This window comes from Electrophorus electricus, chromosome 18, assembly GCF_041902795.1.
Source record: "Electrophorus electricus isolate QZ-2024a chromosome 18, ASM4190279v1, whole genome shotgun sequence".
Lineage (NCBI taxonomy): Eukaryota > Metazoa > Chordata > Actinopteri > Gymnotiformes > Gymnotidae > Electrophorus > Electrophorus electricus.
The window spans coordinates 5,159,530-5,176,790 of record NC_137514.1 but is presented as its reverse complement, the minus strand read 5'-3'; the positions used below and the strand labels follow the sequence as shown (position 1 = coordinate 5,176,790).

At 45.8% G+C, this 17,261-nt stretch overlaps 2 protein-coding genes across 4 annotated transcripts; both read right to left on the bottom strand.

Moving 5' to 3' along the window:
• Positions 1-225: 225 nt before the first annotated feature.
• Positions 226-2,541, bottom strand: c18h19orf53 (chromosome 18 C19orf53 homolog). Its single transcript, XM_027031500.3, has 3 exons — positions 2,392-2,541; positions 1,605-1,660; positions 226-1,008 (listed from the first exon to the last, which is right to left on the bottom strand). The coding sequence occupies exons 1-3, from the start codon at positions 2,477-2,479 to the stop codon at positions 865-867; spliced, it is 288 nt and encodes a 95-aa protein (XP_026887301.1). The 5' UTR covers positions 2,480-2,541; the 3' UTR covers positions 226-864.
• A 282-nt stretch (positions 2,542-2,823) lies between these two features.
• Positions 2,824-17,020, bottom strand: vps54 (VPS54 subunit of GARP complex). 3 transcript variants are annotated; one of them, XM_035534668.2, is made up of 23 exons: positions 16,617-17,015; positions 14,485-14,675; positions 13,804-14,045; positions 13,090-13,171; positions 12,701-12,735; positions 12,467-12,598; positions 10,516-10,901; positions 10,295-10,421; positions 9,550-9,657; positions 9,278-9,333; positions 9,059-9,155; positions 8,554-8,933; positions 8,299-8,422; positions 7,945-8,126; positions 7,653-7,765; positions 7,407-7,470; positions 6,318-6,423; positions 6,079-6,166; positions 5,379-5,500; positions 5,186-5,266; positions 4,642-4,749; positions 4,459-4,553; positions 2,824-4,366 (listed from the first exon to the last, which is right to left on the bottom strand). In XM_035534668.2, the coding sequence occupies exons 2-23, from the start codon at positions 14,642-14,644 to the stop codon at positions 4,261-4,263; spliced, it is 2,994 nt and encodes a 997-aa protein (XP_035390561.1). In that variant the 5' UTR covers positions 14,645-14,675; positions 16,617-17,015; the 3' UTR covers positions 2,824-4,260. The 3 variants fall into 3 exon arrangements, 2 of the variants coding, with proteins under 2 accessions (XP_035390561.1, XP_035390562.1); XM_035534669.2 differs by lacking the exon at positions 16,617-17,015 and adding an exon at positions 14,958-15,090; XR_014118345.1 differs by lacking the exons at positions 2,824-4,366; positions 4,459-4,553; positions 4,642-4,749 and having other exon boundaries at positions 6,030-6,166; positions 16,617-17,020.
• Positions 17,021-17,261: the final 241 nt, after the last annotated feature.

Below are 17,261 nucleotides of genomic sequence, written 5' to 3'. Positions count from 1 at the left end.
AGGTTCCAGAACACAGGTGTTCTAGAACAAATGCATTCCAAGCGTAAGGATTCTGCAATTCTGAGGCAGGTTCTAGAACAGATATGCACTGAGGCAAAACTCAATACTCTACGTGTGATGTATTAAGCCAGGAGAAACATGAATGGTTTCATATGAACAAACATGAAGGCAACTGGATTTTCACACACTGTCCTTCAAATGAACAAATCACGCTGGCATCTCATGAAAACATGCAAAATGTGAAAGTTTATTGTATTACAATCCTGGGAGGGATTCAACAGAGAAGCACTAGTTCACTGCAGTACCGACACCTGCACATCAAGCCCACTGACTGCACAGAGAACATGACTCCCCCTTAATTAGAATAACACAGATGTCTCAAGACCTTTGCAGATTTACTGATAGTAATAGTATTGTTTGACCTAAAACTCTGCATAAAACATGCAAGTCTCAGGATTTGCCTTTTTTCTGGTTTATAAATACACTCCACATTAACTGTAAACTAGCCTAACATTCCACAAATTGGACATCAGCAAATTCACACACCTAACTATCTTAGGAATATCTGGTGGAACAGTCAGACATATATGCTGAAATAAGAAAAACAAAACAAAAAACGCTATATCCTCTTTATACTTCTGGCAAACACTACAAGAAAGTCAAATGTTTGATAGCCTGTTCATACACCTGTTCCGTGGACCAGGTGTATGAACAGAAAGATCCAGTCTTTCGCTTGAGTTTTCATTTGCGCTAATAAAGCCACTGCAGCCACCTAGTGGCCATAAATGAAATTACACACACACACACACACTGCACAAGCTAAAAGCCGGTCACCGACTTACGCACGCAGCGACGACGTGCCTGTTATTTGGAGGTTCCGGCAGTGTCAGGTTTCGGGGGTCCCTTGCCACCCTTTCCCTTCAGTACATTCAGTTTCTTGTGCAGGGAGCTGCTGGCCTTCTGAGTGACCTCCTGTTCGATCTTGTCCCTGATGGCCGTTTCCAGACCCTACAACAAACAGGACACACGCTGTTCTTTTCAGGAGTCCACGCATTAATCCAGCGTCTCGCAGTTAAAAGAAGTGATACAGACTCAGGTTTTCTTTTGTTCTGTATAATGTCCAAACTCATCTGAGATCCTCAAGTCTACATTACTAAATATGATCATCTGAATCAGAAAAGCTTCATTTGTTCACCATGACCAAGATACCAAGAATTTGCATTGGCAGCCTGATGCATGACAGCCAAGGAAAATCTAGGCGGTGCAATGAGAACGCAAAAGACGTGTTATATTCATGCAAACATACGGTCATGCGCTTCAACAATGCTGATTTTGTTTTCTTGATGGACCAATGCTATCCCCAGTACAGGATAATATCTCGTTTACACGTCCGACACGTTCATACTTTAAGATTCCATGTGGTTAGACTTCTCGATGAGATTTGATGCGTACCAGCCAATTGTGAATTAGCTACTTATCTAGATTAGACTACTATGTCTGCTAGCTAGCTATGTAATTTTGGGAACACAAATCTGTCTGTCGGATATAATTCCTGTGTAAATATCAAAATGTCCATTTGCACAGTTATGCGAACATGAACTTGCCTTTTTCAGCTTCTGTTGTTGAACAACAGCCGCCTTCTTAGGTGCAATGATCCTTCCTGCAAAGACGTTAAGTAACGGCAGAAAAGACACATCGCTGAAAGCGTTGCAATATAGAAGCATATACTGCAAAAAAAGAGCAAACGTGGCTCAGTTCTCCAGTCTTTTTACCACAGTAAAGTTGGCTCATCTGAGACTTGTAACACATTAAACAGGAATAATAGCCTAGTGAGTGTGTGGTGCGGCGGACATGACTTATTTTGAAAAGATCTCGTCACACTAAAACGCTTATCGGATAATATAAACTTGTCCGTACTGCAGCTAGCTAGCTAAATTGTGTTTACATATCTTGTATAAACATTTCAACCTATTGTGCAGGAATAACTTCACAACAAGCAGAAATTGTGTTAAGTGGTCAGTGTGTACACTTTATTCTTTTTAATAACCAGGGCATGCTTGTGAATGCCTGGCGATCATCGTACGCTAGGCCAACTTTATAGATAGACAACTATAAAAGAACCAGCTTGTGATAAGGAGGTCATTATACTGTTTTTGGTAGTCAACGCTAGTCATTATAAAACACGCCGACGAAATGCAAGCCTGGCTAGACCGCTACCAGAACTCAGCTAGTGTGTTTCATGCCACTCACACGCTTTTCAGCTCTTCTTTCCCAAACACCAATATGGCGACTCAAGTCTAGCTGGCTTGTCTCAACACCAGGGACACTGCTCAGCGCGTTTGAAGTGAAGAAGTCTTGAGGTGAACAGATTTCACGCTACAAGCGTCTTACCTCCTTTCTTTAACCCTTTCGGTTTGGTTTTTTGTTTCTTAGCACCGCCGGGTCGCTGCGCCTTAAATTTTTTTTTGCCCTGAGCCATATCTTGGACGTAAGGTTGTTGTAACGCCGTCGCAACAGGAACTGTTATAATCTTAAAACATAATAAAAGTCTCACACTATGGCATATACATGAGAGGCTAGGGAATATACATGAGATAATAGAAAAGGTGGAGAAAACATAATAAAAGTCTCAAACTATTGCATATACATAAGAGGCTAGGGAATATACATGAGAAATAATAGAAAAGGTGGAGAAAAATTATAGACTGCTCATGTTTTTCTATTTATATCTATTAAACATTACTGTAAATAATAATTACAATAGCTAGCTATTGTATTGCTACTACATTTTAAGAAAACCAATGTTTACACGGCACAAAAAAGTTTACTTTTCAAATGTGGCTTTATTTCAAATCACTTTGCAGTCCTCACATTTAAAGTCTGTCTGTCAAGCATCAATCGCGCAAACACGCTCAGTCTTTACATCACAAGTAGTCTTATTAAATCAATAGGAGGCACTTTTGAACAGCAGGAAAAGGCAGGTGATCGTTGACAGACCCTACCTGGCCTCGCACAGTAATATAACGGTCGTAATGTTACTGTTTTCCTTAATGCCAAGACTTGTAGTGAACAGGTGGAAAAAACAACAATTTCTTTCATTCTGATAGATGAAGGACAATACCAGTTTCATACGAAATCATTTACATCTTTGGAAATTTGCTTTAAAAAAAACAAACAAACAAAAAAACCAACCAAAACATCATAAATCCCAACAAGAAAGATCCCACATATTCCTATAATTTATATCCATTGCATTTTATGGCCGAGATGTTTACTTTTATGTTTTTCATTTAGTGTTTTGAATGCTCAGGACAGTTTGGCCCCCTAGACCAAGGACGCTTATGAGCTTATACTGAGTAACTCACAATATAAGTAAAGGTGACTAGCTGCATGACTACCTGATATGGAGCTGCTGAGCCCAGTTCGATCCAGTCACACATTCAACAGGTTGACAAGGACAAAATACAACTTGATCTGCACTTTCCCAATACAGATTACAGGCGCACTTCATCAGTGGGCACATTTTTGAAGATAATTAAGAAAAAAAAAAAAAGAACACTTGGTAAAGAAAATAATTTATCCAGTCTTACATTAAATCTTGTAACAGTACAACTTGGTGCAGCCCCGGAAGCTCTCATTTATTTATATTTTTATATTATATATATATATATATATAAAACAAACAAAAACCAACATTATTAAATGAGACAAAGAATAAATTATGATGACAATCATCATCATCATCATCTGACAGAACTGCACACCAGAGCAGTTGTGCCGGGTTCTGAGCCCATAAGGAGGGACTCTGCTCCAGGCCAACCTGAAACCTAGAGTCTCCACCAGAGAGGAACCCAGTTATGATCACAGCACTAGCTTATCCTGACTCAGCCACCCCAGAGAGGGCACCCCCTGCTGGGCTCTTCTATACAAGTTCTTTGCTGCCACTAAAGGAGACAGGCTCCAGCTCAGCCATGGGGGTCTTGCTGCTCTCGCCAACACAGGGAGGTGTGCTCTCCGTTAGGCAGGAGATTGCCGGAGAGTGGGCGAGGTTCTGGAGGAGGAGGTAAGAAGTTTTTCGGGTTTTTTTGTTGTTGTTTTTTTTAAACAGATTTGAAAAGTTTTGTTTGTTCATTTTCTGAGGGTGTTTGTGTCCCTCTTCCTATATGGCCAGCGACCTCATTTCCTCCACTGAAGGAGGGAAGGAAGAGGGTGGGGCACGTTGCAAGAAAGGCCCAATTGGCTGCACATCGCTGTTCGTTATCACCTCTTCTGCTCCCAGATCTCTGGCATGTTCAAGTCTAAATGCTCCAATGAGCGCAATGCCTGGACATTCTCTGTGTAGAAGGCAACGTCCACCACCACCAGGCTGAAGGAAGGAGAGAGAGAGGTGCATGCAATTATGGTTGACTGGTCATGTGTATGTTAGCCTGAGTGCTACAGGAAGATGAAATGACTCACCCATGCTGTGGGCCACCGTCATTCACCACCCCCAGACGAGCCAGCTGCCTCTTCAGGTGCAGCTTAAAGCTTGCGTTGATCCTCAGAAACAGCATCTACACACACACACACATCCATGTTGCAACTGTGTGGATCACTGTCTCTGTGTGTGTGTGTGTGTGTGTGTGTGTGTGTGTGTGTCACCTGTGTCTGTTCCTCAGGAAGAAGGTCGCAGATAGCCTCATGCATTTTGTTCATCTGTTTGCACACGTTGCGGAAACACAGCGAGGGCATGGGGGCCTTCACCTCATACTGCACAGGAAAAGAGACAACACACACAGTGTATAACCACACTATGAAACAGAGACAACACACACACACAGTGTATAACCACACTATATACATCTACTGCACAGGAAACAGGCAAGACAGCACATGTATTTTATAAATATATAAAATCACACTACATTTATGACATTAGATGCACTTATGCAGAGGGACTTACAAAAGTGCTGTCATACTGCATATTACACACACAAAACTACCACAGGATAAAATTTCTAATCATTAAAAAAAACATTTACCACAAAAACAACAACAAAATACATTTAAGGTGAAAATAATAATGTCATACCAAAAGAACTGTAAACTGATGAATTTGTGCATTATATTAATTGCATAACAAATATTTAATCATGTACCAAAGAGCTGATCAGGAATGGTCAGTCCCAGTGAAGAGAAAGCTCACCTTGGACAGCACTCTCTCAAACAGACCATCCATGATTGCCACCAGCTTAGCGGAGATCTCTGCAATGTGGTCATTATAATCCTACACACACACACACACACACACACACACACACACACACAATGACGCATCACAATGGAAAGCAGGCATTATGGAAGCCCATGCACATGTGTGTTATCTGTGTGTGTATTACCTTGGTGATGTGGTCGAAGTGGCGCAGGATGCTGTACTGTTTGGGCTGGAGTTTGGTCTCAAAGTGAGCTCGCATTATAGGGATGTAGTGCACCACCAACTGTAGACAGCGTGACACCAGAGCTGAGAGAGGGAGAGAGAGAGGAGGTGTGAGAAAATTCTTATTGTTAAAATAAAACCGCCCTGTTAATCTAGAATGAAGATCGTGTTGGTTTCAGGCATAGACTGTCCATGCCCCCTAATCTGAGGATTCAGCACTCTGCTTTCTGACCTCGAGTACTAAATGGCGTAGAATACCATACTAATGCCTTCCCTCTGCTGTTAATAAACCAGAGCTTCTCTGACTAGAACAGACTCTGGTCTCTTGATTTGGGGAGCAGACTGGTCAGAGAGGGGGACCGCTGCACTTTGGCTGAACAACAGAGTAAAGAACGTTCCGGAGGGAGGCACATTAGTTTAATGGACATTTCAGATTGTGTCTCAGGACATTAGCTTGATTTTAACTCTGATGTTTAACATGAGAACAGCTCCTACATCCCAGTAATCTGCAGTTTTTGGTACACTGCTAAACACCATTATATCAGTATAACTAATTTATCCTTGTAGACATTCACTTTTTGCTGGTGTGTGTGTTTGTCTGTGTGCACGCTACCCAGGTTCTTGGTGGTAATGATGTGTGTGTAGGGGCTGGTGTGTGTTACCCAGGTTCTTGGTAGTGATGGTCTTAAGTCCCACCACCTGCAGAGCTCCGGCCCCTAACACTAGTTGACAGCTCCGGGAATTGAAGTGCTGTTACCACAGAAACAAAACGTCAGATCACATGACATCATAACGAACCACCAGTAGCAGAACTGAACTAAACAGAGTTTAACACTCTCTGCAGTACAATAACAATGTGCACAGGACGGCCACACCTACACACAGCCCCACCACTACAAACCTTGAGCAGGTCTGAGAGACGCGTGAGCATGTCGGTTGTGATGGATGGGATGTCGTTCACGCACTGGCAGTATTCCAGAAAGATCCGGATCAGCAGCAGCACGGTCCTGATACAGGGAAGGGGGTGGTGGTGGTGTCAAAGGTCAAAAGTCAGGGCTGGGCCACAAAAACAAACAAAGCCAAACACACAGACACGTCTTGCTTTGGCATGAAGCAAGTCAAATGGAAAGCGGAATTCCAACTTTTGGGACGACTGCTAAGAGTAGTGTCTGACGCAACCCCGGAGGAAATTCCAGCAGCAACTGGACCTGAGACACCAGCATGTGCACTTCAAGTGCAGATGTTCCTTTAGCAACCCAACTATCCCCTAGTCAGAGAGCGTGCGGAGAGTGAGGGGTGTGTTGGCGCAGCCTCTAACACAGATGATGACAGAGGGAGCAGGCTCACAGCCCAGGAGGCTGAAGCGCTTATTTCTCTAAAGACGCATTTGCCCCGTATGATGGCGGGAACGCAAAGAGTGCTGTGCAGAAAGTGACCCATGTAGCTCTGATTACAGGTGGAGCCTGTGGTCTTTACCATGCACTTACTGTACTTTTATATCTGCTAATGCTCAGAGACCTTCACATAGTGTATATTCTATACTGGAGGAAAGTATTTATGTACATTTTATAAAGTTATACAGGTCCATTTAATTCATTTTCTATTGTTGTTTTTAGCCATAAATGATTGTTTACAAACAAAAATATTTCTGTTGACATTGATGTATAGTATTTTGCAAATCAACACAAATCACAAAATCAACAGTTCTTTTATTTGAAAAGAAATCTAATTTTGATAACATTTGTACTGCGATATGTGTTTAGGTTTTTTTTGGTTGAATTAAAAAGTGGTTTGCATAAGTCCCGCTAATGGCTGTTTGTGTTGGTACTGTTGGTAGTCGGGTGTTTGAGCAAAAAGTACCTAAAAGTACTTTTACTAATTAAAAATAATTTCACAACCTAATAGTTTAAAAAGATATCGGATCACTATTGGTATCAGCTGATACTCAAAGTTCAGTATTGGTATCGTGCCATCTCTAATGAGAACTCACCCAACAACGGCGTATTTCTGCCCGTCCACCAGCAGGAATTCGTTAGGCTTCTTGTCGTCGGGACCTGGACACAAGCCAGCAGGTGGTCAGCTAAAAGCTCCATCAGCCTGCCAACGTCCATCTGGGAGGACACTTATACTGGGCTAATGAAAACCACGTTCAGTTTGAGATGAGGAGGGGGAAAAAGTGTTCCCAGATTCATCAGGATTGCTCTGGCGCTCTGTGAGTGTGTGTGTGTGTGTGTACCTGTATGTTTGCGTTCTGGCAGTGTGATGTGTCCACTGGCAATAGTGTCGACCAGGTGCTGGAACTCAGCTGGAACCTCAGCCTGCTTCCATCTCTCTGTGTCCAATAGGAGACTACACCCACACACATATGCATAAACATATCCAGTAATGGAGACTGTGTGACACCTCTGTGACAGAGACGGTCACCCCATGAAGAAGAGTGATGCAGACTCTCACTCAGTACATGAGTGTTCTGGCTGCCTGTCTTTGCTAGTCTGTGTGTGTTTGCGTGTCTCTGTGTGCACATGTACCTGAGCTTGGTCTTGCGCTCCTCATGGAAGCGGTGGACGAAGCGGTTGGCCTGGCTTTGCAGCGCCCCCCGCAGGCTGACACTGCGCCTGTAGCACAGAGCCTCTGTGTCCTTGGCAAAGCGCTCCACCGCCCGACTCACACACACAAACTCAGCTGAGCTCAGGCGCTCCAAAGAGCCATCCTGCACACGGATGGGGAGGGGGAGTCAACCACTAGAACATGGACGCAGTGCGGCTGGACACGTGTGAGGTCTGGATTAGTAATCACTGATTAAGACAACAACATTTCTTTGCTTTGCAAGATGAGTGTCAGAAAGTGTGTGTGAGTGTGTGTGTGTGTGAGAGAGAGAGTACTTTGGCTTTAGCCAGCAGGACTTTGACACAGCGGTCGTGGCTGATGTCCGATGCAGAGTGGAGCAGCTCCTGGATGTTGTTGGCCACTCGGCCCAACTCGAGATCAGACGGCATCAGATCCTCACTAGAGAGAATGAGAGAGAGAAAAACAGCAAACACATTAAAAAGAGAATTTGTATAAAGACAGTAAGAGTTCTAGTAGATGTTCTTCAGACACATTACCCTACATAAATACACAAAGCTGGAGGCACTCACAGAGAGGCAGTGCCCCCTGGAGGCAGGGAGGAGGTAGTGTTGGTGGTGCGTTCCCTGCTGGATGACGACTCTGTGGTCCCCGAGGCTGAGTCGCTTCCAGAAGCTTCCGCCTGCGTTTGTATCTGTGCCTTGCCCTGTGTCCCCGCAGGTGTGCCGCTACGGCGCTCCGCGTGGTTAAGGGCGTCGCTAATGAAGAACCCCTCGTGTGTGAGGTAGGCGAGCTCCGCTTCCCCGGGCTGAAGGGCAGGCTCGCCAGACTCCTCTTCATCCTCGTCTTCGTCCTCCACGCAGTCGGCATCAGCGGGTGTGGTGGTCAGCCGGTTCCTCTGGCTGCTGTCGAGGACTTCCAGAACGACATTACGGATCACGTTGAGGGTGGCCTACACACACACACACACACACACACACACACACACACACACACACACACACACACACCATGATAAATTTCAGGTAGTGATTCAGGTAGTTAAAGGGTTCACATTCATGTGAAAGCCTTGGGTACCTTGATCCTGGTGAGGAAGAGGATGAAGTGCTCAAACACACACTCCAGCAGCTCAAACCACTGAGTAAACGACATCAGCCTCATCTGATCCTGCAGCCTATGTAGGTACACACACATAAGAAACACAGATATACAGACATTGTCCAAGAAACAAATAGGAGTGAATTAAAACTGTCTGAACTGATCTCCAGACTTAGAAGCTGTAATGAAGCAACTTACTTCACCACAGTGTCCGTGTCAATCTCCTCGATCTGAGACACTAACTGTAACACACGCTGGGAAAAAAAGAGATCAAATGGTTTAGTCAGACAGGCTGAAGAAAACTACTGGGCATAATATGTGCAAAACGGCTTCATTTCCGAAACACTCCAACATGCTTCCTGTCCGTCCAGACAGAAAGTAGGCTCCTCTGTGATGTGTGGTATCTGTCCCCAGGGGTGGGGTGCATGGAGCCCTGTGCCCAGGCCGGGTGATGCGAGCCTGGCTCGTACCTGTCTGACGATGCCCTTGGCTGCCTGCATCATCTCCTCACTGTAGATGTCCAGGAAATCCAGCTTCCTCTGACGGAGCAGGCCAAACACAAGAGACTGCAGCCGGTCCTGATATTAACACACACACACACACACACACACACACACACACACACACACACACACACACACACAATCAATCCACTCCTCTACCTAATGTATTATGTTTGGCAGCACTGCCAGCGCGTCAGGCGATTGGGGGGCACGTCCAATTAGCACCAGCGCTTATTTCGCATCAGTACACTTCGTTCGCAGGGAAGTGTACGGCACGGAACAGATTCACGCTGGCACTGATTGGGGATCAGTGCGCTTCATTCACGGGCAGTGGGCAGCACACCCACCTTCCCTTTTGCTGGTCTGTGGCTTGGAACCTACACCACACACACACCCACAGAGTCACGAGCCCTGGAGCAGCGGCACACACCACACTGACCTAGATCCTGCCTCAGAAACAAACCCGCTGCTTTGGTAAGACTGCTTTAGGCGAAGGGGGAAACCGCCTGCTGGTTATCTGACAGCTCTGCTGCTGAGTTCTTACTGGGGATTCTGACACCTGTGAGGTGGGAATGGGATTAGGGCTACACTACATGGACACAAATATACTACCATAATACGGTTATATCGTGACAGTGCTATGCCATGTTATATGTAAAAACTCAGGAGAAAACTCTCAAAGTGACGAGGCTTTTTTGGGGGGTGCGGATACCTTTTCTAGCACTTGGTTGTCCTCCTCGAAGGAACGGTTCAGGTCACTTCTGGAGTAGGTGGTGAAGTCCGCCACCATCATCTTGTCAATCAGCTTCTCCATCTCACAGAGCTGGGAGCCCAAATGTCTGAGAAAGAGAAAGAGAACGCACTACAAGATGCAGCATATTATATATATATATATGTGTGTGTGTGTGTGTGTGTGTGTGTGTGTGTGTGTACCTAAAGCTGTGTATTCCCTGCAGCTCCTGCTGCAGCACCTCCTTGGTAGTGTTGATGAGTTCCAGCGCTCCCACGAACTCCGAGCTGGAGAGCAGCAGCTGCACGGTGGGTTGGGTCTGCTGCACGGCCGCCATCAGCTTCAGCTTGTCGTGCAGACGCACACAATTGCCGCGGGCGACAGCGTCCCGCAGCACCCGGAGAGGGCCACGGCACATCACGCGGCCCACGGCGGCGGTGCGCGCGCGCAGCTCGGCCACGGCGCCGGCCGTCTCCCGCAGCCGGTCCTGCAGCTCGTGCTGAGACGACATGGCGTGGAAGAAGGCCTCGGAGCGCAACGAGATCTGGCGAGCGATGCTCACCTCCACCACGTCCAGGTAGTGACTCAACTGTGGGAATGGGGGGGGAGAGATGGAGTGAATGAGTGAGATAAGGTGGGAGAGTGGTGCAGGAGGTAAAGAATGACAGCAAATCTAAACATTTGAATAATAAATGCAGAATGAAACTTGGCATCAAAAGAGCAGAATACGTCACTGAGGGTGAGACAGGGCTGTAGCAGGAGTCCCGCCCTGCTCGAGCAGCATTACTAGGAACAGGTCAGCGTTACTGGACCAATCCCCATAAATCACACTGAAGTGACCTTTCTGCTCTACGCTGATGACCTGCTGCTACCGTCCCCCTCTGATCAAGGACTACAGCAGCAGCCGGACCTGTTGGAACTGCTCTGGTTCTGTCAGAACTCGGCCCCGACCATCAATCTGGACAAAAACGGGGTTGTAACCTTCCAGATAAAAGCCAGGTGTCAGGAGAACAGCACCTTTCCACTCTAGGAGACACCGCCCTACAGCACTCATTACATTAGGATTACCTCGCGCTGAAAATCAGGAAACTTGTGGGAGTGAACGTACTAACACAAAGAGCATGGACAGCTTTTTACGCAATCAGGAGAATCTACAAAATAAACGTCCCGATCAAAACTGGTACAAATGTTGATAGAGCTGATTATGTTACTGGACTGAGGTACAGGGTCCACGCATTAAACACTAGCTACACTAGCTGAGACAAGAATCCCATAGAGTGCATGAAGAATTCTGCAGGAATGTACTAAAAGAAACACTAATACATACAGGGCAGAATTTGTTCTGATTTCCGTTGATTTTAGGCATTAATAAAAGATATCTAAACTTTTGGCTGCACCTAAAGTCCAGTAATCAAAATGCAATACAGCCCTGAACCCAGTCCTGTCTGCCAGCTGGTCCTGAGACCAACTAACCTACCGACACAGAACGCACAGCAGCCTCTGCCCAGCACTGCTGACCAAATTCCAATCAGACAAAGCAAAATTATCAGACAAAGCAAAGAAGCCCGTCTGGAACACTGGGACAATGACACCAAAAGGTCTGCAGTTTAGACGGCGTTATCAGGCCCTAAACAGAGAATATGACACAGCAGAATCTCTCTACACAGTCTCAGATCTGCAGCAGGGATGAGTACAGCCTCAGTCACCACAATCCGGTTAAAGACACAAGCAGATACAGAAAAGTCCCGGCTGGTCAGTGTGAGAGCAGGGAGGTTGAGACAGAAGAGCACCATCTCCTGCCCTGACAAAGTCACACACTCAACAAAATTTCACAGTAGAATTAAAGAATAAACACCCAAATTTTTTAAGACCTCCCAATCTAAGAAAAAAAAATAATAAAAAAAAAATAATAATAATTTTACAAATTGTTGTTGGAGAAGGAAAAACAAGACTTCTCAATGCAAGAGATTACCACCACCTGAGGGATACTGTATATAATTATCCTCCAGATGGGACAGACAGACAGGAGGGGGGTGGAGAAGGGTTGAGAGAGCAAAAGAGAGAGTATGTGAAGAAAGCAAACAAGACAGAAAGTGAAAGAATGCCAGAGTCAAAGCAGGGATTTCCCAGAGCTGTAATCGTCACGCGGCTCACCTTCTCCTGCAGTAACCGTGACGACGCACCGTCACAGCTGTTCTTCCCCCCGGCAACACTGAAGTGCGTCCAGGGCAGGACGGCGTTGAAGGTGGCGGGGTCATTTAGCACAAAGTCCGGCCTCATGAAGATCTGCGGCACAACGGGGGGAGGTGGAGGAGGAGGGGTGAGGCTACAGGTAGACGGGTGGAGGAACAGATGGAGCTGCAGGTGGAGAGACAGCTTGGTTCTTACCTTGGGCACCTGCTCAAGCTCCTCTTTGGCTTTGTCTAGCAGGACAAAGAGGGGGGGGAAATAAATAAATAAATAAACTTTGAATACCTCCAACACCCGTACACACTTGCATTCGCTCACTCACACACACCCTCATACTGGGTGTGCTAATGCCGGATTTATCAAAACGACAATATACACATTACGTTTGCTGATCAAACTGACCCTGAAACTGACTGCATTTTCTATTTGATTATATTTCAGTTTATATGAACTCATATGAGCTAACTCGATTAAACAGGTTTCTCTCTAAACCCTCTAAGCAGACCAGCTGCAGAGATGCACAGATGACCCAACCAGCAACACTAAGCCCGCTGGGCTGCGTTCATGTGTAAAGGACAGCAGTGTACCGTGGTCGCTGGTGATACTGGGGAGGGACAGGTCGTCTTTACTGGGGCACACATTCTTACATCTCTCGTGGATTTTCTCCCTCTGCAAAGCAAAACAAATGAACAAAACAGGTAGAGGCCAGACGTGAGCAGGCCTGCTTATGGGCAGGCGAGAGCGCTGGCGAAGGAGCCACGGAGCTCAGCCGGTCAAACCCAGCAGTAACCCGACACTGGGGCCAAGTGCACATTAAATGCTTCAGAGAGCAAAGTGCTGACTTGAGACCAGCCATGCCTGCTGTGCCATCTCATGCCCCTGCAACTCCTGAGTCATAAGGTGGGCCCCTCCTTAACATTAGATGAGGCTCATCTCTGGACATCCATTTTTTCTTCATATCTGACAATCATTTTTTAACGATACTCTTTGTATTATTCATAATATTCTTTGCTGTATTTTCTTATTTCTAACTGTCTGCATCATATGGCGCTGTCTGTAGTGCTGGGGTGCTGTGAGTGAAGGATCACCACAAGTGTGTGTGGCAGTAAAGTAGTCTCCACTCTTTTCAGCTTTCTGAAGACACACACACACACACACACCTCATCTCTCTCACACACACACACGCACACGCTCTCTTCTGGCAATCGCAGCTCCTGAATAATTAACCTTGTGACTGTTGTGTGTGCATGTATGACAGCGAGTGCTACGTGTGTGTGCACGAGCATAAACACTGCCGTCACCTGCGCAGTCTCTTGCAGGTACGCGCTGAAGTGCTCGGCCGTGATGGTGGCCAGACTGGGAGCGGGCAGCACCTCCCCCTCGGTGAAGTCCACGCCCCACGTCTTTGTGAAGAAGTCAGACTCGCGCTTTGCCAGCCGCGGGTCATTCAACGCTGCCGGCAGGTTCACCTTGGAGCAGTACACCGTCCACCGATGCTGGTCTGCCACCACCGATGGCCCCTCACACAGACCCCGGGCATTTCCTGTGGCATTGTAGGAAATGTAGTGCAAGATGCGCATGATAAAGCCACAAACCAATCGGCAGATGGATGGACTTAACAGGATAAATGAGGCTGTAATTGCAGCAATGCTAACAATAGCTAACAGTGCACTTTAGTCATGTCAAGATAGCAGTATTATGGACTCTACCAGAATTCAGGTAAATTATATATTATTTGCAAGCATTGTGTTTAGCTTGTCTGTACGATGTGACTGGTACAAGTTAGGATTAGGGTAACGTGTCAGTCACAGCAACCTATCACATACAAGTCCTTCGCCTGAAAGTGTAGCCGAATCCATAACAACAGCACAAGGTAGCACGACACCATGCTGGTCATAAGAGTTAGGTTACACAGTTAGCCACATTAGCAGTCTTAAACCATCCCTCTACTAAAGAAACAGTGACATGTGTCCACCCCTTACCAGTGGGCTCTTTGGGACAGACGTCAGGGAGAGAGCGGGAGGGCCGGTAGTGTCTGGAGGAGCCCGCCGGCTCTCTAGGTTTCCGGAATAATCCTTCCCTGGCGCCGCCAGTACCCGTGCTGGGCTGGACTATGGGCGACGACCTGGGTCCGGACGCCATCTCAGCGGAGCTACCTCACAGCAGCGAGAGGCTGGGCGAGAACATTCCGGATAGACACAAGGAAGAGAGAACACAGAAGGAAAGAGAGTGAGACATTCCTCTTACATGACAGGCCTTTCGTTAAAGACAGGAGTGTGGATTTTCAGGTACATTTCAGCCATTTATTCAGTTAAGGGCCTAGGGCATGCGAATTCCCAATTGCCTCGCAAATGGAAACTGCAGGTGGGTGAAGTGATATCTTTGTAACGCTGTTGCGATCCACAAACATACTTCACAGCTGGCGGGGGAGAGAAACTAGAGAGAAACACATTACCATGGAATTTAGGGGGAAGATTTCTCAGGGAAGCAGGAGTGTCCATGGAAATGCACCTCATTAGGTGAAAGAAATGGAGAAACTAACCTTCTCAAAAAAAAAAAGGTTAAAAGTTGGTTCAACAACAACAAAGGCCACCGCTCCCCCCACCAGAGTCCCTGATAATAATCAGCAAATCAAAACCTGCTTGAAAGATACTCAATCTGCAGACTCGGACACGGCGCTGTGGCTGCGGGTGATGGTGTCACATGCGAGTGTCACTGCGATTCTTTTAAAGAGTGCAGTTTCTGTAGGGAAGTTATTCACACAGTGGTTGAAAAGAGAAGGAAAACAGTCAACTTTTCAAACTGAAACAGCTGCGGTCGAGCATCGACCGACTGATGAAAAAAAGGAACAACTACTTTCTGAGCAAAACTGAAAATAGACTGCAAGAGTAAAATTCTCAAAATGCTTGTACATGGTGGAGAGTACAAAATAATTCCCTCAGTTACTATATTGTGTATTCTGTTATGATTGGTACTTGTGTTAAGATATTGCACCATTATTTCAGCAACTTGCATTTTGAATGAAAACTACATGCAGGTGGGTGGTTATGCTGAGCTCATTGAGTGAGCACTGAGTTCAGCATATGCCCAACGACTCAAAGTCTGTCCAAGCTTGATACTGCGATGCACTGCTGCAGCCTTGAAACACTGTCAGCATTCACTCATCACTTAAGTAATCTTATCCTAGCTCAGCGTGTACACCAAGAGAACGACCGCAGACACACAACAGTAAACTCAAAGCAAAACTACGTTCATTTTAATAACAACTCCGTTTTCGTTTCTGTTCGATCATTTTCCGTGGCTCCTCCGGGTCCTCGTAACTTGTGTGCTTTCAGGCTTAATAAACACCGACGGCGTCAGCGCGTCCCTGACAGACACTGACACAAAAACTAAATACAAAATGTTTTAAGCATTATAGGAAATCTATCACTGAAATGTATCTAGAAATGTAACCTAACCCCACGTAGTGGTTAACAAACGTTTTACTGACATCCCATGAATCTAGTGACCTTATAAGTAGCTATACTACTAATACTGTAACCTCCACGCTCGGAGAAGCGTCTACAGACTGGTGTTGGTAAATAATTAATTATGCGCCACACGTGACTATGGTGTGACCAGCGAAAATCTAATAGTGCCCACTTCCTAAGACCTTAGCTTGTTATCCTTACCACTTTTACAGAAGGACGGGTCAATTATAGGCAGCTGCACTTCAGGGGAATTTAACCTATCCAGGTAGTCAGCTGTCTTTATCCATTTATTTAGGAATCCACATTTGTCTTTGTAAGTAAATTAGCTGCCAGGGTTTCTGGAAACATCAGTTCACTTAACATTTGCCAGCAGAAGCTAGCTACATAGCTACAGCTGTAGCTAGCAACATTTCGAGCATTGTTATATACATTACCTAGCTAGCTACAATGGAACATGCTTGAAATAATCTATGAACAGTTTTAAGTTACAGAAAAATGATTCCTGCAACATGCAGCAATGTGTGACCGAGACAGTTAGTGTTAGCTAACCAACTCTCTCGAAAAACTGCAACAAAAAGCAGCACGCAGGCTAGCATTTAATTAACTAGTTGCTACTAGCTAAATACTCTAGCCAACTAACTTACCTGGGCACTAACATGGTTCCCGTGCGAACATTCCGGTTGTTACATCCTGAAATCATAAACCTTACAGCAGAAAGTCCGAAAGGTTTTCACAATGCCGTGTAATTCGCCGCGGCCTAAAATATCATTCGTTGTGTTACACGTAAGATAGCAAACCCCTCAGCATTAGCTGCCGGCTAGCTGGCTGCACTGGAACCCAGCAGTTTAGTTTGACAGTCTTCTTCTAGACATTTAAAGTCAAACCAAGATAGACGTCCGTCGATTCGGGGTAGTTTGTAAACGGACCGCGCTGTTTTAAACCAATTCAATGACCCGTAATTTAACTACAGCTAGTGAGCATATCAACTACGTCCACCTCGCAACCGCCAGTCTCGAGACGCTACACACACCAAATCGACGATGAGCAGCCGGCGCCTGGCCCATCGCGCATGCGCGGAACTGTCTCGCTGACGTTTTCGATGGTTCGCTCCAAAACGGCCTTCTGCCGCCATCTATTGTTTATATTACAGTTTTATTATAAAAACCGATGAGCAATTGCCGTATTGTGCAGCATATATTATTAACTGTAGATTAATGTTTCAGACTTGCAGTACTATTAGATATTGTAGAACCAGCTTTGCATTTGCATTTAGAAAAAAGCCAGCGATA